The 25,509-nt window shown below is 41.1% G+C and overlaps 2 protein-coding genes and 1 non-coding gene across 5 annotated transcripts in view; 1 reads left to right on the forward strand and 2 right to left on the reverse strand.

Annotated features, from left to right (window-relative positions):
- PPP3CA (protein phosphatase 3 catalytic subunit alpha) overlaps positions 1–19,110 on the reverse strand; it is a 324,214-nt gene extending 305,104 nt beyond the window's left edge. For 2 of the 3 annotated variants that reach the window (XM_004040196.5, XM_004040195.5), the window contains exon 1: positions 17,604–18,464. In XM_004040196.5, coding sequence (XP_004040244.1) covers positions 17,604–17,661 — 58 coding nt within the window. In that variant the 5' untranslated portion in view covers positions 17,662–18,464. Of the gene's footprint in view, positions 1–17,603; positions 18,465–19,091 lie in introns of those variants that run through there. The other variant, XM_055385444.2, reaches the window with a different exon arrangement.
- Positions 1,167–1,278, reverse strand: MIR1255A (microRNA mir-1255a). Its single transcript, NR_106389.1, has one exon. It is a non-coding gene; the product is annotated as a microRNA mir-1255a (primary transcript).
- On the forward strand, positions 18,221–19,746 carry LOC134758402 (uncharacterized). Its single transcript, XM_063705704.1, has 2 exons — positions 18,221–18,372; positions 18,868–19,746. The coding sequence occupies exons 1-2, from the start codon at positions 18,221–18,223 to the stop codon at positions 19,634–19,636; spliced, it is 921 nt and encodes a 306-aa protein (XP_063561774.1). The 3' UTR covers positions 19,637–19,746.
- Positions 19,747–25,509: the final 5,763 nt, after the last annotated feature.

Here is a 25,509-nt window from a genome sequence, read left to right on the forward strand (position 1 = left end):
AAGTTGTGAATGCAAAGGAAAAGTTCTTCAAAGAAATTAAAGGTGCTATCTAGTGAACACACAAATGATAAGAAAACCAAAGAGCCTAATGCCAATATAAGAAAACTTTTTGTGGTCTGGATAGATCAAACCAATCACAAAATTCTCTTAAGCCAACACCTAATCAGCAGCCAAGACCCTAACTCTCTTCAATTCCATGAAGGCTGAGAGAGGTGAGGAAGCTGCAGAGAAAAAGTTGGAAATTAGCAGAAGTTGGTTCATGACATTTAAGGCAAAAAGCCATCTCCACAACATAAAAATGCAAAGTGAAGCAGCAAATTTTAATGTAGAAGCTACAACAAGTTATCCAGGAGACCTTGCTTAAGATCATTAATGAAGGCAGCTACACTCAACAACAAATTTTCAATAGGGATGAAACAGCCTTCTATAGCAAGAAGATGCCGCCGAGGACTTTCACAGCTAGAGAGGGGAAGCCAACTCTTGGCTTCAAAATTTCAAAGGACAGGCTGACTCTCTTTTTAGGGGTTAATGCACCTGGTAACTTAAGTTGAGGCCAATGCTCATTTACCGTTCTGAAAATCCTAAAGCCCTTAAGAATTATGCTAAATCTACTCTGCCTGTGCTCCGTAAGTGGAACAACAAAGCCTGGATAACAGCACATCTGTTTACAGCATTGTTATTGTTTGCTGAATATTTTAAGCTCTTGGCTGAGATTGAGATTTATTGCTCAGGGAAAAAAAAAAAATCCTTTCAAAATATTACTGCTCCTTGCAATGCACCTAGTCATCCAAGAGCTCTGATCTTGTACACAGCACCCATTCTCCAGTCCATGGATCAAGGAGTAATTTAAACTTTCAAGTTGTACTATTTAAGAAATACATCTCATAAGACTGTCACTGCCATACATAGTGATTCCTCTAACAGATCTGGACAAAGCATATTGAAAACCTTCTGGAAAGGATTCACCATTCTAGATGCCATTAAGCACATTCATGATTAATGAAAAGAGGTCAAAATATCCACATTAACAAGAGTTTGAAATAAACTGACTTTAAGGAATTTAAGCCTTCAGAGGAGGGAGTAACTGCATATGTGGTAGAAATATCAAGAGAACTAGAATTAAAAGTGAATCCTGAAGATAGGACTGACTTGGTGCAATCCCATGATAAAATTTTAATGGATAAGGAGTTGCTTCTCAAGGATGAGCAAAGAAGATAGTTTCTTTAGAATCTAAAAAATCTACTTTCTTTGCTCATCCTTGAGAAGCAACTCAAAGGATTTCCAATACTACATACATTTAGCTGATAAAGCAACAGCCACCCCAAGACACTGACAGTTCAGATGATCATTAGCACAACGGTTATGTATTTTTTAAGTGAAGTATGTACATTGCTTTTTTAAACATAATGCTATTGCACACTTAACAGACTACAGTATAGTGTAAACATAACTTTAACATGCATTGTGAAACCAAAAAATTTGTGTGACTAGCTTTCTTGTGATACTCGCTCTATTGTGGCAGTCTGGAATATCTCCAAACCGACAATATCTCCAAAATATGCCTGTATAAAGCCACAATATCTCTAAAATATGCCTGTATAAAAAGGCAATGTCTACAAAAAAAGGCTAACAGTGTACAATAACTAGCACTACATTTTTTTTTCATAGCCTTAACCTAGGGGAAAAACTTAAGGTCCAATTAAAATGACTTTTTTATGGCTCTCATAGTTGGTACTTCTTTTTATGTTTTGGATTGTTTGTGTTATAACACCATAATAAGGTCAATAATGCCAAGAAAAGCATAATTTATGGTCCAGTCCCATTGTTGTGGGCCTCAACTACATATTTCTACAAAGAGGACAAAAATAACTGCCCCACGAAAAGTATTAGATTTTTCTCCCACAGAAAATGCCACAGATGTTCAGCCAAAATGATTTCCAGGAGCAATGATATTTTATATAAAAACAAATCCCTAATAACAAGTATTTTCTATCAATTCACTGACACCATCTAATATATTTGGCCTCATCTTGCCCTCAAGTTAGTGTTATGGTGGTTAAAGCCCAGGATCTGAGTCAGGACTTGGAGTCCAAATACCTGATCCACCACTTACTCACTAGGAAACTTTGCATAAGGTACTTAAAATGAGGTAATATACATGCAAGCCATGGATATTAATGTCATTAAAATTTTTAGAATAGAAGGGAGGACAGGAAGTACTTTGCTTCATTATTCTTGTATAATAAACAGAAATATCTTCCCCAGTCAATTTTTTGTTGTAAAAAAACAAATGAAGAATAATGTGCCAGGCATTGCACTAAGCACTGGAGAGATCAAGTGGATAAGACCCTGCCCCTCAGAGATTTCTCAGTTAATGAAGAAAAAATGTTGCCAACATTTGTGATCCATTGTGCGTACAACAGACAAGCAGCAGCACAGACAGCTGGTAAGGGTTTCAGAGAAGTTTCACACAGGAGAGACAGACTAAAAGTGTTCCATGCAGAGGTAAAGCAAATGAAAAGCATGGAAGGTGTGCTTCAGGTTTTTAAGTCCTTCAGCTCAATCAACTTTTATTATATGCCAAACACAGATAAACATTCAGAATACACATATAAATAAAAAATGTTCTCAGCTCCCAAAAATTTATATTTAAATAAATTGGAGACTTAAAATAAGTTCAGTACAATGTAACATATGCTATATTATAAATATTTTCAGAATTCATGTGATAGGGTCAAATTCCATAATATAGAGTTCCTGCAAACCAGTAAAAAAAGGGATCAACCACCAAGTAGGTATCCACATAATCAAATGTTCATTTTAGAAAAATAATCCTAGTGACAATGTGACAAAAGATATGTGTATGCAAGAGAAAAAGGTTGAAAGCAGAGACACTGATGTTGGGAGGCTCCTGCAGCACTAGGTTAGAAGTATTTAAAAGACTTGAACTGAGAGGTATGTTTAATTGACTGGGATGGGTGGTGGTGACATCACCAAGCATAGGAAACACAGGAGAACAGACACCCAACTGTATTTTTCACCATACCCATCCACAGCAACTGTTGTATATAGGGTTTGAGAGACAGCTCAAGAGAAAAGTCTAGGTTTCAAATACAGATGTGCCAGTGATCAGCCTATAGGCATTAATCAATCCTGTAAGTGTAAGGACATGAGACTGCCTAGAGAAAGGTATAAAGGGATGAGGGAACATCAACATTTAGGATTCAGTCAAGATGAGATAGCAAAAAAGTCAAAAAAAAAGAAATTCATGAAAGCCAATGAGGACAACCTTTCGAGAAAAACAAGGTGACACCTGTCAAATATCACAGAAACCAGCCACTGGACAGCCACTGCCAACCTGCCTCCATGGAATGGTAGGGCCCCCCAAATGACTGTATAACGGATTTGACAGTGGATAGGAGGTGAGGAAGTGTATTACTTTAATGAAAATTACTACTATTTCTACAAGTAAAAAGCATGTCTTTCAAAGGAGCTGTCCAGCAGCAAAATTACAATACCTAACATATATTGGGAACACTTTCTGTGCAGGCACTAAGGCTAGACATTTTACATAATATTCCTCTCGTCGTTACAACAACCTTAAAAAATTAGTATCGTTTCCAAATTTCTGTAAGAAAAATGGGTTCAAGATGGTTACATGACTTGCCCATGGACACACAGTTGGCATATGGAGGACAGAGGATTTAAATACAGATTTTGTCTAGCTGTAAACCAATGCTCTTTCCACACTGTGATGCTGTCTCCCCCATCACTGGAAGTATGTGGAGGGAGGCAGAGTGAAGAGTGGCTTGTTAACCATCTAACAGAAATATCTTTTCTTTTTGAAAGACAGCTTAACTAGCTTACGTCTGAGCCCTCTTCCACCTTCAAAAGTCTATGATTCTATCTCATATACCCTGCTCACAAGTGAGTTACAATAGCTGCAGAATTCCAAATATAATGCCATCTTCTTTCTTTTTTTTTTTTTTTTGAGGCAGAGTCTCATACTGTTACCCAGGATGGAATGTAACGGCATGATCATGACTCACTGCAGCCTCAACCTCCTGGGCTCAAGCAATCCTCCCACCTCAGCCTCCTGAGTAGCAGCTGGGACTACAGGCATGCACTACTATGCCCAGTTTTTTGTTTTTTGGTTTTTTTTTTTGTAGAGATGAGGTCTCACTATGATGTCCAGGCTGGTCTCAAATTCCTAGGCTCAAGCCATCCTCCCGCCTCAGCCTCCCAAAGTATTGGGATTGCAGGCATGAGCCACTGCACCCAGCCTCAATCTTCATTTTTTTCTCATATTATCAAACTAATTTTAATACCTGCTAAAATTCATACTTAATAGGAAGACAATCTATAATTAAAATTGTCCCTGTTGATTGGAAAGCAAAGACTTATTGACACTGAATTTCCCATGCCTTGTATAGCGCTAGGCACAGAATGGCATTCAGTGTTTTGGAAATGAGTGAATGAATGGTCTGCCTCTTGTCTTTGATAACACCGACTAACATGTTAGGCAAAAACAGGCATCCATCTTTATTTTAAAATAAGCTCAAAGTCATAACACATGGCAATATATGCTACACTTTCCACAAATTCATATTGATTACATTTATTTTTGCAAAAAATGAAAGCACAGTCTATGAAGGCAGCTTATCACTCCCTTTTCTGCATTCCCACAGTAGGATGTAGCCCCTTCTGCTATTAAAGAAAGCAAAACTTTTATACCGTGATTTCCTTTTGCTTCCCACACTGGACAGTAACCTTCAGATTGCCTACATTATGTTAGACCCCAAGAACACAGTGCAGAGCCACACATGCAGTGGGCACTAAAAGTCTGACACATACGTGAGAAGGATGGGTAGATGGATGGCTTAATAAGTAGAAGCAGTATCTTTTTAACAGCCATTTTACACTCAACCAAATAATCTACTTACCGAGCAGGAGATTATATCATATGGGAAATAGGGACATATAGAAAACCAAGTGACACTTTTTTTTTTTGAGGCAGAGTTTCGCTCTTGTCGCCCAGGCTTGAGTGCAATGTCGTGATCTCTGCTCACTGCAACCTCCGCCTCCCAGGTTCAAGTGATTCTCCTGCCTCAGCCTCCCAAGTAGCTGGGATTACAGGTGCATGCCACCATGCACAGCTAATTTTTATATTTTTAGTGGAAATGTTTTTTTGCCATGTTGGCCAGGCTGGTCTAAAACTCCTGACCGCAGGAGATCCACCCACCCGGCCTCCCAAAGTGCTGGAATTACAGGTGTGAGCCACCGCGCCCAACCCCTGAGTGACACTTTCAAAGAGGCATGGGATATGGATTTAAAAAGAAGCATGAAAGTTAACTCTCAAAAAGGCTCCTGAATAACAGGATTTTTTTCCTAGATTCAACATTACCCAAAAGGAAAAAAATTTAAATTAGTTAATTCAGTAAATTATGTTTTCAATATCAGTTACTTCTGAAATATCTATCAAAAAAGCCATTCTTATCTTAAACAATCATGAAATTTCAGGTATGGTAGTCCCTGGAGATGTGTGAGGAGAGAAGACTTCATAAAGCACTTTGAAGTCACCCCAAATGTGCCTACCTAAATGTTTCAAGTTTATTCAATTTACAGACTGGCTAGCAAAGGCACAGTCTCCCATGACAGGTCTCGGCCTTTCTTCCCCCCAGAGATATACATGATATAACATTCACTTCTACGAAACACTAGGATAAACAAATCCAGATTCTAATGAACCACCATAAAAAAAAATGTTCAGGGAAATACACACATATGTAATTTCCACTGTGATTAAAGACTTATCAGTAAGATCAAGCAACTGCAATTTATACAAAATGCCCACCATGACAGTTGCAGCTCCATCCCTTCATGTCAGAATGCAAGTGAAAGTAGCATTTTAGGGTTGAACGTAAATCCACTCTCGTTTATACGTAGATATCTTAAAATAAGTCATCTGCAAACTTCTTTAGGTTATCAGTAGCTGTTAATACCTCACAGCTGAGTTTAACACAACGTGTTGACACCATAGTTGGAAGCCACTGGTCTCCTTCATATCTCAGTGAAACTGAAACTAGTTATCAAATTACAACCAATTTTACATTTGCCAAATTCAATGGCATTAGGAGCAGACAATCTTCAAAGATTAGGCACAAGTGAAAGCAAGCAGAAGAGGCAGGTTTGGCTCTGGTCAAGTGAGGTGCTGAGCTAGCTGTCTTTGTGGCATGATTTGAAAAGCAAATAAAGGGGGCATGGCCTGTCTCTCAATAGCCCCACTATCACCACATGGTGCTATGCTTTCATCCCGTCTTTATTACTTGCCTGTATTATAAATGAAAAGTGAGAGCAATGCCTTTAGAAAGTCACTGTTAAAACGCATCTGCTATCTAGGTTTTACAGAGACTTCTACTTATAGACCAGATTAGGCATTTGACAACTTGAAACTGCCTAAGTTCTGGGAAAAAATAACAAGGGAATTTCAATGGGAAAGGCATGAGAACTAAGAGCATCATGACTGTGGCAATCCTCACCCTCCCAAGGGGTATCTCGGGATGCTAAACTGGGCCCACCTGTGAAAGACTTCTGAGTTCCAAGTTGGCATGAGGACACAGAAGGGCAAGCAAGAGTACCAAGGAAGAGAGCACAAGATGCTGGAGGTTCCATGGAAGAAGTCAGTCAAGATCAACCTTTGTTCACTTCTCCATTTTCAAGGGACTCCAATAGACTGACTTGGATTTAAAGGTAGACTCCTAGGATGGAGGAGGACCTAGAAACTGGCCGGGCATGGTGGCTCACACTTGTAATCCCAGCACTTTGGGAGGCCGAGGTGGGTGGATCACCTGAGGTCAGGAGTTCAAGACCAGCCTGGTCAATATGGTGATACCCCATCTCTACTAAAAATACACACACACACAAAAATTAGCCAGGCATGGTGGCAAATGCCTGTAGTCCCAGCTACTTGGGAGGCTGAGGTGGCAGAATGGCTTGAATCCAGGAGGCGGAGCTTGCAGTAAGCCAAGATCGCGCCATTGGGCTCCAGCCTGGGCAACAAGAGCAAAACTTTGTCCCCCACCTCCAAAAAAAAAAGCAAACAAAAACGTGCTGGGTGAGGAATAGCTAGAAGACTTAAGAACAAGAAAGCTGGCCGGCCGCAGTGGCTCACGCCTGTAATCCGAGCACTTTGGGAGGCCAAGGCAGGTGGATCACTTGAGGTCAGGAGTTCAAGACCAGCTTGACCAACATGGTGAAATCCATCTCTACTAAAAATACAAAAAAATTAGCCAGGCATGGTGGCGCATGCCTGTAGTCCCAGTTACTGGGGAGACAGAGGCACAAGAATCGTTTGAACTTCAGGAGCCGGAGGTTGCAGTGAGCCAAGATCGTGCCACTGCACTCCAGCCTGGGCAACAGAGTGAAACTGTCTTAAAAAAAAAAAATGAAAAAAAAAAAAAAAAAAGAAAGCTGTTTTTAATAGCAAATGAGCTCTCTGGAGGCAAACAGGTAAGACTTATTCTATGGAATTCTGTAGGGCAATGCTAAGAACAAGTAATGTATATTCAAAGCATCAGATTGTAATCAAGAATAAGAAAATATTTCTTCAAAGCAGAGTTGTCCAGGATGGAGTGAGAGGTATATGGAATAGGGAGCTGCCTCTCACTAGATGTGTACATGCAGGGGCGGGATTCTATCCATCAGAGAGGCTGGACAGGGAGTTCCACATTAGAGACAGCCTTAGCTAGAATTCTGGTGTACCTTCCAATTCTGGGAGTCTCATTTTTAGGCCTAAATTCAGGCATGAGCAAGTGTAAGAGATCAAAGGTCTCCCCTACATCCCCCAATCCTTCTCCCCAGCAAATAGAGGGTTCTGAGCCAGACAGAAAATTAGATTTCCATGGTTCCTTCCAGCTTCAAAATGCCATAATTTTAGGTTTAGACTATTCTTCAGCACACATAAAGTTCACATTTACAACAAAAATAAATAAGAATCATTTATTCTCTCCATTCAGAAGATTCCCATAAACCATCCCAATGTTAAATGCCCCTAACTGGTTAAATTTTTTTAAAAATCACCTAATTCTCTGATGCTTCTAAATATTTTCTCTTCTTTAGTTGACTGGGGTGATGAACAACTTCTGAGTATGATCCACTACAGAAAGAGACTTTCTAATATTTGAAGCCTCTAGTTAAATCACCACTCACCCTTTTTTGTTCAGACTGAATAATCTCTCACTTCCTGTCACAATTTATTTAAAGTCCTTTAATCATCTTGGGGACTGTTTTGTAAAACCTAGTCCAAAATTTAACACATCCGTTTCTGGAAGGGCACGTGGAACGAGATAGAGTACTCAGGGAGAATTCTGACCAGAGGCGAGGACAACAGAGATTCCCTCCTGGTTGCTGAATGCAAATCAACAGAAACTAACAGTGAGATTTTATGTAGGAAACTATAGTTTCCTTAGTCTTCAACTCTTTGAAATGAAAGTGTTTCTGTGTTAGTGAGACAAAGTATATCCCAGCCCATGTGAGAGACTGGAAATATTCATTCAGAACAAAAATAAAATGGAGCTTGGAAAGGCCCAGCTAGCTTTCTTTAACCAGAAGTCATACAACCACATCTGGGGTAGTGCAGCTTTAGTGGTCTTCTGTAAGGATGGGACTAAGAGCAAGTGCCTCACTATACTGCCACTCTGTTGGTGTGGATTCCAGTACTGAGCTTTTCTAAAAACACTCACCATGCAGACATGCCATCAGGAGAGGTGACTCATGAGCAGCCTGTACTCGTGATGGGCCTGAAGATTTTTTATTGGTATATACACAGTAAGTTATCACCTATCGGGGTGTACAGTACGTTTTAATCTCTGTTCTAATTCCTAATCTTATACATTTTTATTCATTTGAATTTGCACATTGTGAAGACTAATACGGGCCTCCCATATGCTTGTCAAATGGCTCTCCCCTCAATTTAGTATCATCACCTGTTTTCCTGAGAAAGAAACCATCACTCACCTTTGCGGAAATCAACCTATACACCTTGTGACAATAATCCATTAAAAGTCAAGCACTCCCCATGGGAAGGCCACTTCTGCCAGTTATGCTTCTGCATGCTGGCTACCGAGCGAAATCCATATAATGCCAGTTAATAAAATACTGCACTTCAAAAACTCACAGGAAAACACACTTCTACAAAGACTGGAGCTTACAAGTCAAGACTCATCAGACGTTTGCGTACTGATCACGATTTAAGATTGACAAAATTTCAAAACATAAAGGAACCCCATAATTTAGAAATTTAAATCCATCTTATCCTTTATGTTATTTCATTCCTTTAACAACCATGTTATCAAATGCCTATTCTACAGCAGGCCCTGTGCTAGAGCTAAAGACACAAAAGTAGATAGAACTTCTGTCTCTAGGACTTTCCACCTCCTGGAGAGGAGAGGCAGACAAGGAAACAAGTCATCACAGCAACATGCTCTTATCAAGGTGTCCTCTGTGAGAAGGAAGAGGCTCAATTCCTTTATTCTAAGTGAAGGTGTCAGGAGATGCAGGTCTCAGAGGAGGTAACTTCTGAACTGAAGCTCGAAAGAAGAGAACTGAATGATCAGGAGAACATTTGTTATCCCAATAATCAGGCCCACGCAGACCAGGAATGTGTGTAACTTTAATAGCATTAAATATACATGAACCAACAATGCCAGATTTATCATTTTTTAAAATCAAATTCCTTTGTAAAAAGCAAACAAAAAATAAAACAAACTTGAATTCCTGACTCAGGTTCCATCTTTTTAAGAACATATCTTGCTTTTAATTTAACTTGATAAAACGGCATAACTTACAAGATGTTTTAAAAAACAAATGTCAACGGACGGCTCAAAGCCCACTTGTGAGAATCTAAGGAGACAGCAGCGTTAGTGCCACCTTTTTCTTAACTTTTCGTAGCCCATGTATCTTTCCACTGGATGGCATCCAATGACATTTTGGGGGCCAGAGAAGGGAAGGAGGTCATGTTGGAGAAGGCAGCATTTCTGGATTACAGAAGCATTATAGGAAATGATATATTGAGATGTAAACAGGGAAAGAGGTTTTTTCCAATTTGTTCTTTTTCATGAAATTTACCAGGTCATTTTATCTTCAAGTCCAAATCTAGACAATAACTAAAATACACAAATCATCCAATAATCAAACACTCAGTGATTAACATATTTTTTCTCATTTGTCAGAAATTGACCAGCCTAAAGGGGAATACAATAAAAACTGAGAGACAGCTGTCAGGTTCAAGCAAATAAATTAAATTGAATAGAACTTAGCCTTTTACATTCAGCAGGGATAAAGTGAGTTCAAGTGACCGAACAGAACAGCTCTCATTCTAATTGTGTAACCTTATTAATGCCTCCTTCTCATACTCCATGCCCTGATTGGGCTGGAGAAAGAAGCACTCCAATTCGCCAGTCACCATACAGAACCATTTACAAATGGAACTTAATATAATACACTCAAAATAAAAACAATTTAGAAGGCTTCAGGAGGCACATGAGAATTTTACAATATCCATCTCATTCAAAAGAATTTATTCAGTGCATTTAATAAGCAAGGCATTGAGCTAGGGACCAATAAGACAATGACCATTTTTTCCAAACTAAAACTCTGAATACAAATATTAACAATTTTATGCAACTTCCAAGCATATGCAGCAACCAAGACACATAGTTTAGACACTGACATACTAGAATTTCCAAAACATTCTGATATTACATAGAAAGAACTGGACATTTTAAATAAAAACTACTACTAATTCTTCCCCAAAGAAAGGAAAACTGGGACAATAAAATCACCATAGAAAGACTCTAAGTCTAAGAATCTTAGAGCTGATGAAAATTTTTTTAATTTAGCTCCATATAAATAAAACTCTGTCTTTGAACAAAAACCATCATTCTTCTGGTTTCACAGTTGTCAAAAGTACCTGAAATTGACAAACATTGTAAAGTAGTATGTCATAATATTGAGGTAGCTTTTATAAATCCCTGATATCTATTTGTTTCCCTCTTTTGCAGACAGACACAAGCAAAATTTCCAGTTGCAAGAGACAGAAGTTCACAGACAGGCAGACCATTTTTTAAAATAGAGTCATAGTATATTTTGCTGTGAGACAAAAGCATGGATAAGGAAAACAAAAAGAAGGAAAGCAAAGTTCTATTCCTCTCTATGATGGTCTCAAAAAGAATCTACCTGAATTCCAAAAACATAGCATTTTAATAATTTATTGCCACTTCGTCAGTGAGGGCTTTTATTTTTTTAATATCTAAAGCTTCCACTACCCGAGTGCATATTTGTTAAAACGGATTTCAGATACCAGCAACTGGGCTAGTTCATAAAGTTGATAACCCATCTGATTTAAGCCATTATTCAGAACCCCTAACCATGGAGGAATACAAAATTGTTATTTGACTTCTCATATGAAATATAATTGATGGATTCATATAAAAGATGGAATTAGTGTAAAATAAAATGATTTTAAAATGCTGAAAATGTCAAGAGTACTAAAGACTTAATTTACAAACTAAAATCCTATTTCATTGCCTACATTAGTCCCACCTAATGACTGCTTTAAAAATAGGAATGCAACACCTGAGAATCACTGGCTGATATTTTCACCTGAGCCTGCTCTAGAAATTAACAAAATCATCAAATCTGAAGATTTTGTTTGTCAAACCAGAGCATCAGTGTGGGTCATTAAGTGGAGTTCAGAAAAACAGGCTTAAGACAACATCCTTCAAAATGAAAGTAAATAACATTCTTTTGCAGGAGAGTATACTATTCTATTTCTGTGTATATATTTACCTGAACAGAAAGCAATGTTTAACAATATTTCTTTAGTAAACCTCAGGCCAAGGTCAAACTAAATTATAATATTTATCACCAGAATTTGATGTCTGCTAAAAACAGAAATATAAAAAGCTTCCTCTCCTAATTAAACTATTTTACATAGTTAAGTATTTAGTAAAACAAAATGCGAAATGAAATATGAAGACATCTTAAATATACCAAAAGAAGTGGCCATTTTCTTTTTTTGTTTCTTTTTCTTTTTTCTTTTTTTTTAAGAGATATGGTCTTGCTATGTTGCCCAAGCTTCCACCTCAGCCTCCCAAAGTGCTAGGATTATAGGTGTGAGCCACCACACCTGGCCAGTGGCAATTTTCAAAAATATTTTCAAGCAAGAAAAGCCTCTTTAATAAAGAAAATAATTTGTTTACACTTACCTGTAACCATTCTATCTATTCTGTCTCCACTTCTTTAACTATAAAAATAAATGTCATCATAAGCTACTCTTGACCCAAGGCACTCATGGCTTTCAATGCTAATGGTTCTGACTATTCTCAGGTGACCAGAAAATACATAACACGTGTCATTTCTAATTCTGTGTTAGCAGTGACTGAATCGCCATTACCAGGCAGTGGACAAAGTGTTAACCACACACTCCCCATTTCCCATTTGATTATCCTTTGGTCCTCACAAGTTGGCAGCGGATACAATTACTCCCCTTTTATGTATAGAGAAAGTTAGCCTGTGAAGTTATAACATATACCAGTGGAATTACAGAAAGCTGAAGTTCAAGGTCTCACCATATCCCTCTTGCATATCAAGAGACTGCTACATCAGAAAGCTGCTGGAAAAAGATTGACAAAATGATTTTTAGTAATTATCAAAATTCTATATCATGAATCACCACCATTCTTCGTAGTTCTAGAAGTATTCAAAATGGTAATTTAACCATATTTGGTAAAAGGAGAGTGAGTATCTGCAAAAATGCTGTTTTCCAATGAGGTCACCCTAAATGGATTCTTTATTTGGTGTCATAATTAGTTTCAAATTTACACATAGCTGACACAAAAAAAGATAAGGAAAAGCATGAGAGGCCAATTAAAAAAGTTATAAATGAATGTTATATCAAAATCATATTTCATCTCGCTAAAATTACAAATAAAACAAAGAGACAAATTTTAAAAGGCATATTTTTAAACAAATCTTAGAGTAAACCTCATTAATTAGATTTTAGATGTTAATTTTTTCCTATTTTAACTGGATGTCTTAAGATATACTGTCCATTTAAAATAAGGGTTCTATCCCACACTTCTCAGAAAAACTATTATCTTCAAAATGTTGATTATTCTAATTGATGGCATTTTAGAATCACTGGAATTCCCCTGAATCCCTGTCTCAATTGTTGCATTAATCATTAAATTTACTGAATGTTTTTACAACAATGCACTTGCGTTATATCCACTTTATAATAGTCCCAAAAGGAAATGTTAATAAATAGACCAACCTAACTTGTAACGAACAGGATGAATTTGCATACTGTTCACTAAGTATTGAAAAGAATTTGTTCTCTTGGTATATTAACAATGCTGGAACTATGTTGTTTATACTTTTTGGTTACCGGACCCCTTTCTTCACATCCAGTGCTGATGTAAACTTCAGCCAACAAACACTGGTGTTTTTTCACAATAAATTTAAATTCATGATATTGAATTAATAAAGTTTCACTATACTCAAATTGAAAACCGGATACATGAAACTCAACTGATGGTAACAAAATGTCAGTAAAATAAATTCACAAGCTCTTCCTGGAACACCACAAATAAATGACATTATTTACTACTCTGTTGCATCAAGGTCTAAACACGACAGTTACTACGAATGTGATACATTTGTTTTCTTTTTAAGTAGTATTATCAGTCTCACCCAGCTAGAAATACTAGTGGCTGGAATCCTTACTTACTTAGTAATACTTAACTAGCATCTTCTTGCTTCTATGATCTTAGTATCTTTCAGAATTCTCCTATGTGTACTCTGTCTACATGAAGTACGTAAGCTGGCAATACACCTGGAAAACAGCTCATTCACTACAGCCAAAAGCAACCTTACACAAAGCACAACAACGCATTATCTATAGTTTCTGAGAGATTCCACAAAACTCTTCTCAGAAATTTATCCCTCAACAGCCTCCCATAGTTTCTAAAATTTCTACCATTACCATCGGTTTGAGTTAAGGTAGAAGTCCCATCACAAAATACTTGGAGATGGGAACAGAGGGAAGGTAGGTTAAGAGATTTAACAAAGCCAAATACTCATTATCACATAGGGTTTAATTTCCTCTAAGTATTTTTAACTATCACATAGCAAAGTTCCATGACAAATAGGGAATGCTAGGGCCAGACAAAGCATTCTAGGCAGGAACAGAGAGAAATGAAGAAAAGCCAAAGTTTGAGACAAGGCCTGTAGAGTACCACTAAGAGAAAAATCAGGACGGGGGTCGAGGGGAGGAAGACAGTTATTCTTCTATTTACTGCCCTCGGTTTGCTGTATGTATCTTTAAAAATATAATGTAAAGCAATAAACGGACCATATTATTTTGATTTCCAGCAAAGGTCATTACCAAGACGTTTTCTCTGAATTTTTCTACTTTCCATTGTTTTAATCCAAGAAGAGTCAAAATGATACAGCACTAGTTTTGCTAACTGAAGTAACTTTTTCTCCTGGGATAATCTAAACAAATACTTTTCATCTCCACTGCCATCATTCTCTTTCATTTTTAAGGTTTAGAAAACCGATCAGGGTCTCTGAATACATGCTAGCAGATTCTATAAACCTCAGAAATAACATAGTTGAGACAAACTCAACCTACGTCTCTAAAGCTGCATTCTAAAAGTACAATTAAGAAAACAGTCACATCATATTACTACAAACCACAAGCACATCTTTATTTGTAAATAGCAATTTCTTATACAACAAAAGCCAGATGACACTAATAAATATAACTGTAAGCAAATGCCATGGCATACCATGGTAATAACAATCTGAATATTTATTTTTGTATGTATATATAGTAAATAATACTACATATACTTTGTAAAAAAGAGAAAACTTATGGAGCACAAATACTTCCTCAAAGATAATTTCTTTTCTGTATTAAAGAATGAGTTAAATAGCCATTGAGATGAAGTTCTAACAAAATTTCAAGTAAATAATGGTTTCTAAACTCCATACTATCTAATTTTTGCAAATTAAATCATTTGTTAATATGTTTCACATCCAGCATACGCGTACTTTCCATTCATTCAGTACGTGTATACATACTCAAGGGGAAATATTATTTCACAGAAAGCTAATAATCAAAATAGATTATCTCAAATAACTAACAATAAAAATCTTATGTATGACAAAAGGTTGAATCCAACCTTGTATAATGCCTTTCATGCCAATAATATTCTACAAGAAAACAGGATAAACAATAACAGTGTATCCACCTTAAAATCAGGATTCATCAACAAAACTTCTATAAACAAAATTTCACGTTACAACTCACATCAGGATCTCTTTCAAAACAAATGCAAAATAAACTTTTCCTATTTTGAGTCTATTATCCACACAGTATGTAAATAAAATTTTTGAAATTATGGGTGAGTGTGTGTACCTAAAATGAAAAGTCATTTATAATGGTACAGTATTGAAAAAAAGCAAGGCAAAGTAGCCTTGGAATGGTTGAGTGGGCTCTTCCATTTTAAGCGGTAGAGAAACTAAGCCAGAAAGTATAAACATTTATTTTTACATGTTCACCTGATGACTTTACACCTACATTAAGAATCCACATCCTATGATTTAAAACAGGGAATGTGACCTTATGTGTGCACAAGTGTTTTTTTAATTGCCAACACGTTCACTAGTTATCATTTGAATTATAAGCTTTACATTGTTTTGATCTCAACCTAGATTGGAGCTACATCTAAACTTCACACATTAAGGAGATAATTGTCATTCTCTGATATTTCTGCAAAGGGCCTCAATTTTTGAAAATGTCAACAGAAGCCTTTCATGCAAAACACAGCTCTCTCAAATAAATCTGAATGGACTGTTTCCATGAAAATCCATGCCTGCAGGAAAAATAAAATAGCTGTGCATCTCTCTGCAGCCCTATTTCGAATCATTTTTGCAGAGCTATTTCCTCATTATTTTCATGGGTATATGAATCCTGCACCGAAGCTGAAGCAGGAATGATTCCAGTAAAACCAAAATAAAAGAAGATATTTTGTTCTTTCTGAAAAAAGGGAACGTAATTTCCCCCATCACCACCACCACTCACACAGAAAAATTACTTTAAAAACTGAGTAAACCTCTAAAGAGAAAGAATCATTTCTGAAACCCCAGAGGGACTTGTGTATCATGGTCTTTGGGCTGCTGGGTTACTTCACTTTTAAGTGCTCATGGTGCAAACGACTTGATTGCCTTGCACTCTAGTTGCATGCTCTGGCCACATTAGATACCATCTCTGTTCTACACACAACACACACACATTACACCAGCCAGTGCTGTTTCCAATTTCAGAGGCCCGCTCCCCGCACAGCTCATGTCCATCTCTGCTTTGCTTGGTGTCCTGACCCCCAAGAATGAGAGATACTACTTAATCCAAGTGGATCTGCTCTGTTGCCTCAGCCTTCCAGGATTCATAGGATGATTCCTCCCCCACTACACCTAGGAATACAAGCAAGCCGGTAGATTCCCGTGCGACAGAGAGATCAACCACAGCCTGTCCCCTTCCTCACTCCGCACATCCCAGTTTCTCTTTGCCAGCAACCTCAGTGCATCCTCGCCAGGAGTTTATCATCCCGTAGGGGGGGAAGAGGAGGCAATAATAGGAATCCAACAGTCCGTTACAAAAAGGATGCCACGGCACGGAGGAAGCAGGCGGAATGAGGTTATCACTTGGGAGGTGTGCACGAGTGGAGAACCCTTTAAGAGCAATGACAGGTCGGCGGGGGACAGCCGGGGATGACAAGAGAAGCTGGAGAAGTGGTTTTCGTGTCTCTCCCCGGGGCGTGCGGGGGAAATCCCGGGGCGGCAACGGCTGGTGCTCTCGGGTCGTTCCCCGCCTCCCGCGCCCCCCGCGGCCACCCTCCAGCCAGCGACCGCCCCCGCCCCCGCCCCGCGCGGAAGGAAGCGCCGGGCTCCCCCCACGCTCTCCCGCTCTCTCGCGAGTCCTGTGCAGGCCCTTCCAGGGGGAGGGGGAGGGGGGCGCGGAGGGAATTGCTGCAATGGAGCTCCAAGAGAACCCTGCCCGAGTGAGGCAGTCGGTGGAAAGCCACGGCCACACAAAAATGCCATATTAATTTTTAAAAAGCCATAAATCACCCCTCCCTCTGCAGAAGAAAACCATAAACCCGATCCCATACAAGCCTGCGAGCAGCCACCCACTTCCTATTTCTGTCACAGCAGCTACACCCTACCAGCAACCACCCCCCGGGCGCCCCCTCCCACCACCGCCACCCCCGCCGCCACCTCCCCGCGGCTCAGCCATTTGCCAACTGACGCCCCCGTCAATAAAAATGCCCCAAGTGAGGCTGGGTGGGACGCGTGGGGGAAGGGCGCCGCGGGGGCGGGGGGTTCGCGGGGTTCGCGGGTTGCACAATATCCTAGAAGGTCCGCGGCTGGAGCGGACAGAGGAGAACCTGGGGCGGGGGAGGGGAGGCGAGGCGAGGCAAGCTGCCCTGGCGCCTGCGGCACACGGTGCACCCAGGCCACCGCGGCGCTCCGCTTACCTTTCACCACCCTGTCGGTCGTCGACAACTTGGGATCAATTGCCTTGGGCTCGGACATCTCCAGCTGCCGGAGGACAGCGACGCGCTGCTCGTCCGTCCAACTGCACACCCCGACCGGACCGGCGGGCCAGACACTCAACGCCGCCGCCGCCGCCGCCGCCGCGCTGCAAACCGCTCGGCTGGAGGTCTAGGCTCTGAGCTGGCTTTAAAGTTGCTGCCTTTTCCGCGCGTCCCTCCTCCTCCGCCGCCGCCTTCACTCCTCCTCCGCCGCTGCCGCCAGCCCCGCCGACTCGCTCCGGGCTGCGCGTGTGTGGTGGTTATTTATTTATTTTCTGAGCACGCCTCCCGGTTCTTCTTTTATTCTTGGGGGAAGGGGGATGGGGAGGAGAAGCGCACACACGAGCACCCACCCCGGCACGGAGACCCAGCACCGCGGAATGGAGCCCCACGCGCGCACACACGGCCAGGATTAAGACCGATCACATGGGGAAGGCCGGGGGCGAGGGAGGAGAGGCAGGGCCGCCGATGTCAGTGCCACCAGCCGCACCTTGGCGTCCCCGGCGGCGGAGAGGCGGCCGCCGCTGCTGCCGCTGCTGCTGCCGCTGCCGCTGTTGCTGATGCCGCTGCCCCTGCTTCTCCACCCAGAGCGCCACCGCTGGTGCCGCGGCCGCCGGAGACGTCCCGCCGCCGCGATCGCCCGCGCTCGCCTCTGCCTCCCCGGGCCGCTCCTCAACTCACCAAGGCACAGCCGCCGAGCTCGGCAGACACAGTCCCGGGCACAACCTACCCCCCTCCGCCGCCGCCGCCGCCGACACCGCGCCCGCCTCCGCCTCCTCCTCTTCCTCCTCCCGGCCCCCGCCTCTTGCGCGCCTGCAGCCTCCTCCTCCCCACTGAGCCCGCCCCCGACCTCCCGCCCCGAAGCCGGAGTTCCGCGCGTTCATTGGCTAGAGGGCGCATCACTCAGTGCCAGGTGGCGGCCTCCCCGCTTGTCCCGCCTCCCGCTCCTCCTCATTGTCCCCGCCCCTTGCTCTGTTTTCTCCCAGCTGCCGGACCAGCGGGCCTGCCGCCTCTACCGACCAGTCCCTGCTCAGGTGTCACTTTTGCTGGCAGGCCGAGATTAGGGCAGGAGAGTGGGCAAGGCGTCGCGGCCAGGAGGAGAAGGGCTCTACCACGCCACCCTCCTTTGGCCTCCGAACGCGGAACCCGCACACACACCCCCGCGCCTCTTTGGCAAGCGTGCCTTGTCGGCTGGGTTAAGCCGCAGTGTGAGTAGCCAAGTGCAGAGGGTGTCTCCGGGTGTGTGCGTGGCCCACGAGAGGGCAAGAAGAGAGAAGGCGGGGATAGGAGGGAAGAGGGTGGGGGTGAGAGGCAGCCCTGAGAGGGCGGAGGAAGGAAGAGGCTGGGAGCTCGGCGCCCGCGGCGCAGCTGCCGTCGCTGCCGCAGCTGTCCAGGGAGGATCGCCAAAACGGCGACGAATAAACAACTTACCTTGCGGAGAAGAGCTACGACTGCGATGCGGTGTACGGTTTTTTTTGCTTTTGCGTTGGCGGCGTAGGGGCTGTTACTGTGTCCCACCCAGGCGTGCACACCGAGCGGCGCGGCGCTGTGGAACGCGGGAGCGGACTAGCGGAGGAGGATGCGGACCAAGCCCCAGCGACCCAAGGCAACTCGGAGTTACCTGGGGCAGCCCTGCGGGTCTCCGAGGAGAACCGAGGAGACGGGAGAAACATGGGAGAGGGTGGCCTTTTCCCTGTTCACACACACACACACTCACGCAGCCACTGGCCGGGACAGTTCACACCCATCTTCCTTCCCTGCTCCTTCCAGTCATTCTACACCCGCTTGGTGCTGCCAGTGCGGGCAGGGCCTTGGAGCCCAAAGCGGATCCCCACACTTGTCCCTACAGTCGGAAGGAAAGTAGAGGAGAGAAAGTCAGGAGCGGCAGGGCTAAGAGCGATAGTGGCCCAAATGTTCCTGGCCCGCCTGCTGCGCCACAGAGTCTGAAAAGCGGGTCTCCGTCTACCAGAAGGTGACCTCCACACAGCCCCTCTCCCCGATCAACTGCAGCACCCAAGTACTGGCAACGTGGTTGGAGCTTTTGGGGGGAATTATGAAGAAATCTGAATAAATTTCTCACCCCTCATGTTTCCTGTTGTATTTCCAAAGTCCTTCAGTATCAGGTTTTTCCTATTTCCTCAATTGGACCACGGGTCCAATAAAAGGTTTAAAATAACACACACACACACACACACACACACACAAAGAAAACAAAAACAAAAAAAAAGTTTAGGGAGCTGGGAGATGAAGCCAAAAGAAATGTTTTGGAGACAAGGATTAGATTAAAGCTCAAACTTGAAAATCAATTTTGAGTAAGAGACTGATTGTGCTGCAGCATGACTTTGATGTGGACTGCACGGAATAGAAACACACACTAGATACCTCTGTCGAGGCCTAGCAAAAGGAGCAGACGCAGGGTGTGTCCCACCAAGATAGGGAGGCTGCCACTGGCACTGAGATTCTGCTGCCCAATTTCCAACCCCAAGATACTGGGTGGCAATTAGACAATTCATTCAATAAAGATATTTTCTGTACTCCTTTTATTTATATGCCAGACGTTGTGGTGGGTAATTAGGTGGGGAGAGAGTGTATTTGAAAATTGTCCTTGCCCTCAATAAAGCCTAGAATTTTCAGAGAACATAAAATTATGAGCTCTGAGAGGTCACTGTAATCTCCTCAGGAAGGGGTTGTTGAAAACAGCCTCCTGAGCACGGGCAGAGCTAGTTGCTAAGGCAGATTTGGGAAGTTGGTCCCTGGCCAGATGGCACACAGTGAGGGAGCGATGCCAAGACCTGTGGGTGAAGAGGGCCTGCTTCAGAAAGACCAGGAAACCATGTCCAGGGATGCTCATTTCCAAGGCCAAGACATTCTCTCCTACATATTAGAGAAAAATGAAGTTCCCACCGTTATTTGGAATAACTTTTTACTAGGTATAGGATAAACATCTTTGAACAAAGATCAGAAGGCTTAAAATGTCAGCACCATATAAAATTACATGATACAGATAGGAAATAAAGGCACACCTTTCAGGCACACCCTTTAGTCCGCTACAAGTCTAGGACACCTCCTAGCTAAGGTATGTATGGGAAAAAAAAGTTATGACTCACAATCACTTCCCAACACATTATCAACAGGAACTTTTAATGCCTGTGTATGATTCCATAACTGCTGCAACACTGACACCTCTTAAACAAAATTGGATCCTGCTCTAAGGAAACAGGACGGCAGCATATTAACTAGGGACTACTTGTGTTCATACACCTGACCTCCTGAAGTAGACAGACAGATCATCTTTTTTATTTGGTTACTGTTTCAGATGTCCTACCCTCTCCTACTGCCATTCTTTTTCTGCCCTGTCCAGAGATCCCCAACCTTTTTGGCACCAGGGACTGGTTTCGCGGAAGACAATTTTCCCATGGATGATGGTGGGGGGTGGTTTCGGGATAAAACCGTTCCACCTCAGATCGTCAGGCATTAGATTCTCATAAGGAGCGGGCAAGCTAGATCCCTTGCATGCACGGTTCACAGGAAGGTTTCCACTCCTATGGGAATCTAATGCCACTGCTGATCTGACAGGAGTTAGAGCTCAGGCAGTAATGTTTGCTCACTCTGCTGCAGATCTCCTGATGTACAGTCCAGTTCCTAATAGGCCACAGACTGGTACTGTTCTGTGGCCCAGGGGTTGGGAACCTCCGTGTTAGACTGCCCTAGCAGTCCATAATTATATTACTGCTTGCATGAGAATACTTTATATTTGGAATTTACATTTTGAAGGGGTTACTTCAGTTTCCAGATGCTGACTTTGGCAATGTCCTGCTTATCAAGAAATAGGAGGGGGGAAAAGCTTGAAAAAAGACAACTTTTTGTCTACCAAAAAAATGTGTTTTCCCTCCCTTAGTATAATTCACTCTGGGAAGTGTCTGCCCAGAGAGGGATTTCCATTTCTAGCCTGACCCTGCTTTCTTCGAAGAAGGTCCATGTGACCAGTTCTGATCAATGGACTGTGGACTAAGATGGTTGGTCACTCTCAGGACAAGGCAGTTAAGCAGTAGATATACATTTTCTAGTCTATGGACTCCCATCCTTAGCGGAATGCAGAGACTTCTAAGACCCAGGGCAGGCAGAACCCCAGAGACAAAGACAAGAGTCCCTTAATTACCACATAGAGGAATGCTACCCAGTTACTAAGAAAATAGGCATTAGGCTTTACTCATTTATTGTGTTACTCCATTACAATGTGAAGATATGTTTGTTAGACTAGTTAATATTACCAAATTAATATACGAAAGTAATATGTTAGTTCAAAAAGTACATTCCTTAGCAAAACCTAGAATTATTGTTTTACTGTAATATAAGAGAACTACCAGAAGACTAAAAATACTCTTACTTCTTTTAATACATGAGCATCAAATCTTAATTATCTGTTAATGAATATTCTTTGACCACACCTGTTCTGTGTAAGGCCCTATGCTACATGATGCATAAAATGTAGGGAGTAAAGAAGGATTCAGAGATTTTGTTCCTTCATTCAAGGATTTAAAAGTCTTGTTATATGATCATTAGATATACATTATATTTGCAAACATTTAAGTATAAGGTGCTACTTCCTCTTTCTATTGGAGAAGAAAAACTATTAGATTTATCAAAAGTAATTATGAAGATAAATATGTGGGCAAAAAAAAGAAAATATTGTGGATTTGGAGTCATCTGTGCATTTAAGTGCTCCACAGAGCTTACTTCCATTGGTGCAAATCACAGTAAATTAAGTACATTTTAGTATACTATTAAGTGCTTTATCAGATGTTTTAGTTTTAAAAATAAAATAAAATATTGTATGTTATATTCTGTTTTGAAAATAACAGGCTTTCAAAATTTTGAACTCATTTTTGGTTCTTGGATGAATTTATTATCATTTGGACATTACGGTTGAGTAGTAACTTCTGATTATGGCTGGGCATGGTGGCTTACGCCTGTAATCCCAGCACTTTGGGAGGCCGAGGCGGGTGGATCACGAGCTCAGGAGTTCGAGACCAGCCTGCCCAATATGGTGAAACCCCGTCTCTACTAAAAATACAAAAATTAACCAGGCGTGGTGGTGTGTGCCTGTAGTCCCAGCTACTCGGGAGGCTGAGACAGAAGAATCGCTTGAACTCAGGAAGCAGAGATTGCATTGAGCTGCAATCATGCCACTGCACTCCAGCTTGGGTGACAGAGTGAGACTCCATCTCAAAAAAAAATAAAAAAAATTAAAAAAACTTCTGATTATGACTCTTCTGAGGCATTCACTTTTTTCTGAGTAGCTGATGGTAGACAGCAGTATGTCTGCTCTATCCTCGCTTAAGTTAGTGGAGCACAATGCTGAGGAACCTGCAAAGTAGGACAGTCAATCCTGATAGGGCCATGAATGTATATGAGACTTTGATTTATTATCTTAAAGCTAATTCCTGTGACATTTCCTTCTCCCATTTTCTAGTTCTACCCTACTTCCAGAGAGGTTCTATGAAATATGCTATTCTACATAGATCTAATTTGAGGTTCAAACTAAAAGGAAGTTTTATTACTTATTTTTTTATTGCTCTTGAAATTTTGTTGAGCCTTGTTTCTTTCAGAGGGCAGTTTTACCCATTTAGAGAAGTTATTTTTTGAGGAACATTAAAAATTTTTGTATCAAATGTATTCAGGAATAAATTTAATTTTTTCCCATTAGGATTAAACTATAATTTATGGAATTATATGCTAAGTGTAATACAGACAGATATATTTTATGTAAAATTTGACAAGACAATCTGTGATCATTATACATTTGTATTTAATAAATTTTCATATTTATTTTATTTATTAATATGTTTGTATCATCATCTCATATCCTAGTTTTGGGCACAGAGTAGGTGCTCAACAAATTTTGTTGAATGAATTTTTAAAATGTATTGGTGTCCACTATATAAGTTACTAGCCTAAGTAACATAGTTCCTACTCTCAGAGAAATTTCAATATGACCCATGAAATTAAAAACATGCATCCCCACCCCTACACACACACATATGCTGGAGAGAAATGTTATTAGTCCTTTCTCTTACTTTGAATTCTAATTTTATTACACATTTTGAAAATTATGAATAAATTAATGGTTCCAAGTCATAAATGTTTGCATTTAAAATATATGTGCTATTATATTTTTAAACATCCAAGAAATATACATGCTGTAAGACTTTATGTATTATGGATTCTCTAAACTTAGAATTTCAGAATATTTGACATGAAATGAGCTAAGTTTATATTTTAGGTGCTTTGAGAATAACTTCAACAATACCAGCAAAAGGCTTACTAATCAAACTACAGGTACAGGCAAATTGTAGGAGACCTGGTAAATCAATTTAGGAGAAAGTTTGTCAGGGCGTTTAAAAGCACATTTGCATATACAAAATCAATATAAGAATTAGTAACGAGTTTCACTCATCTAAGTTGGCAAAGACATATTTTTTACTTGAAACAGATTTTGCCAATTATCGATTAAAAATTCATGAATTTGCAAGTAAATATTCTACCATTTAGAAGAATCGGCTAGCCTTCTTTCCATTTACTTCCAATTAGTGAGATTTTTTTTTTAACTACTGTTCATGGCTAGTGGAAGGCATATATTCACAAGGTATTTACTGAGACTGGGTGTGGTGGCTCACACCTATAATCCCAGCACTTTGGGAGGCCAAGGTGAGTGGATCACCTGAGGTCAGGAGTTTGAGACCAGCCTGGCCAACATGGTGAAACCCCATCTCTACTAAAAATATAAAAATTAGCCAACCATGTGGCAGCTGCCTGTAGTCCCAGCTACTTGGGAGGCTGAGACAGGAGAATCGCTTGAACTTGGGAGGTGGAGGTCGCAGTGAGCCGAGATAGTATCATTGCACTCCAGCCTGGACAACAGAGCGAGACTCTCTCTCAGGAGAAAAAAGGGGGGGGGCGGTATTTATTGAACACCTATACGTATCAGGCACTTGGAATATAATATGAAAAAAAGCAAAGCAAAGTCTCTGCCCTCATAAAACTTATGTTCTAGTGAGGAGAGACAGATAATAGTAAAGAACAATTAATAACAGTTACACACACACACACACAACATGTCAGGCAGACTAAGTAATAAGTGCAAACAATGCATAGTGGTAAGAACATTGAGGGAAGTGATGAGAAGAAGGGTACTATAGTCAGCCCTCTGTATCTGTGGATTCTATGTTCATGGATTCGACCAACTTTGAATCAAAAATATTTCGGGAAAAAAGATAACTACTTGTGTACTGAATATGTGCAGACTTTCTTTTCTTGTCATTATGTCCTAACAAGACAGTGTAGAAACTATTTACATAGCATTTACATTGTGTTAGCTATTATAAGTAATATAGAGATGATTTTAAATATACAGGGGGATGTGCAAAGGTTACATGCAAATACTACACCATTTTATATCAGGGATTTTAGTGTGTGTGGATTTGGGTATCCTCAAGAAGTCCTGGAACCAAACTCCACAGATACTAAAGTACCACTGTACTTGTTGTAGACAGCTTGGACTGGGAAGGCCTCTCTGAGAAGGTGATATTTGAACAGAGATTCAAATAAAATAATGAAGATATTTATGCCACTATGTGGAAGAAGAGAGTTCCCAGTAAAAGGAACTGCATATGCAAAGGTCCAGAGTTAAGAGTCTGGTTGACATGTTTACAGACTCTGAAAGGAAGCCAGGGTAGTTGGAGCAGAATGAACTTGAAAGAGTGGTACAAGATAAAGTTAGGGAGATCATGAAAGGTCAGATTATGTAGGGCCTTAACCATAGGAACGACTGAATTTTATTCTGGGTGAA

The sequence above is a fragment of the Gorilla gorilla genome, chromosome 3 (genome assembly GCF_029281585.2).
Source record: "Gorilla gorilla gorilla isolate KB3781 chromosome 3, NHGRI_mGorGor1-v2.1_pri, whole genome shotgun sequence".
NCBI lineage: Eukaryota > Metazoa > Chordata > Mammalia > Primates > Hominidae > Gorilla > Gorilla gorilla.

Bases quoted from the DNA above. Each gene is read 5' to 3' on its own strand.
- LOC134758402 (XM_063705704.1), top strand. From the start codon at position 18,221: ATGCCGCTGCCCCTGCTTCTCCACCCAGAGCGCCACCGCTGGTGCCGC. The intron at 18,373-18,867 runs GTCCCGGGCACA...GTTAAGCCGCAG, and splicing joins CGCCGAGCTCGGCAGACACA to TGTGAGTAGCCAAGTGCAGA.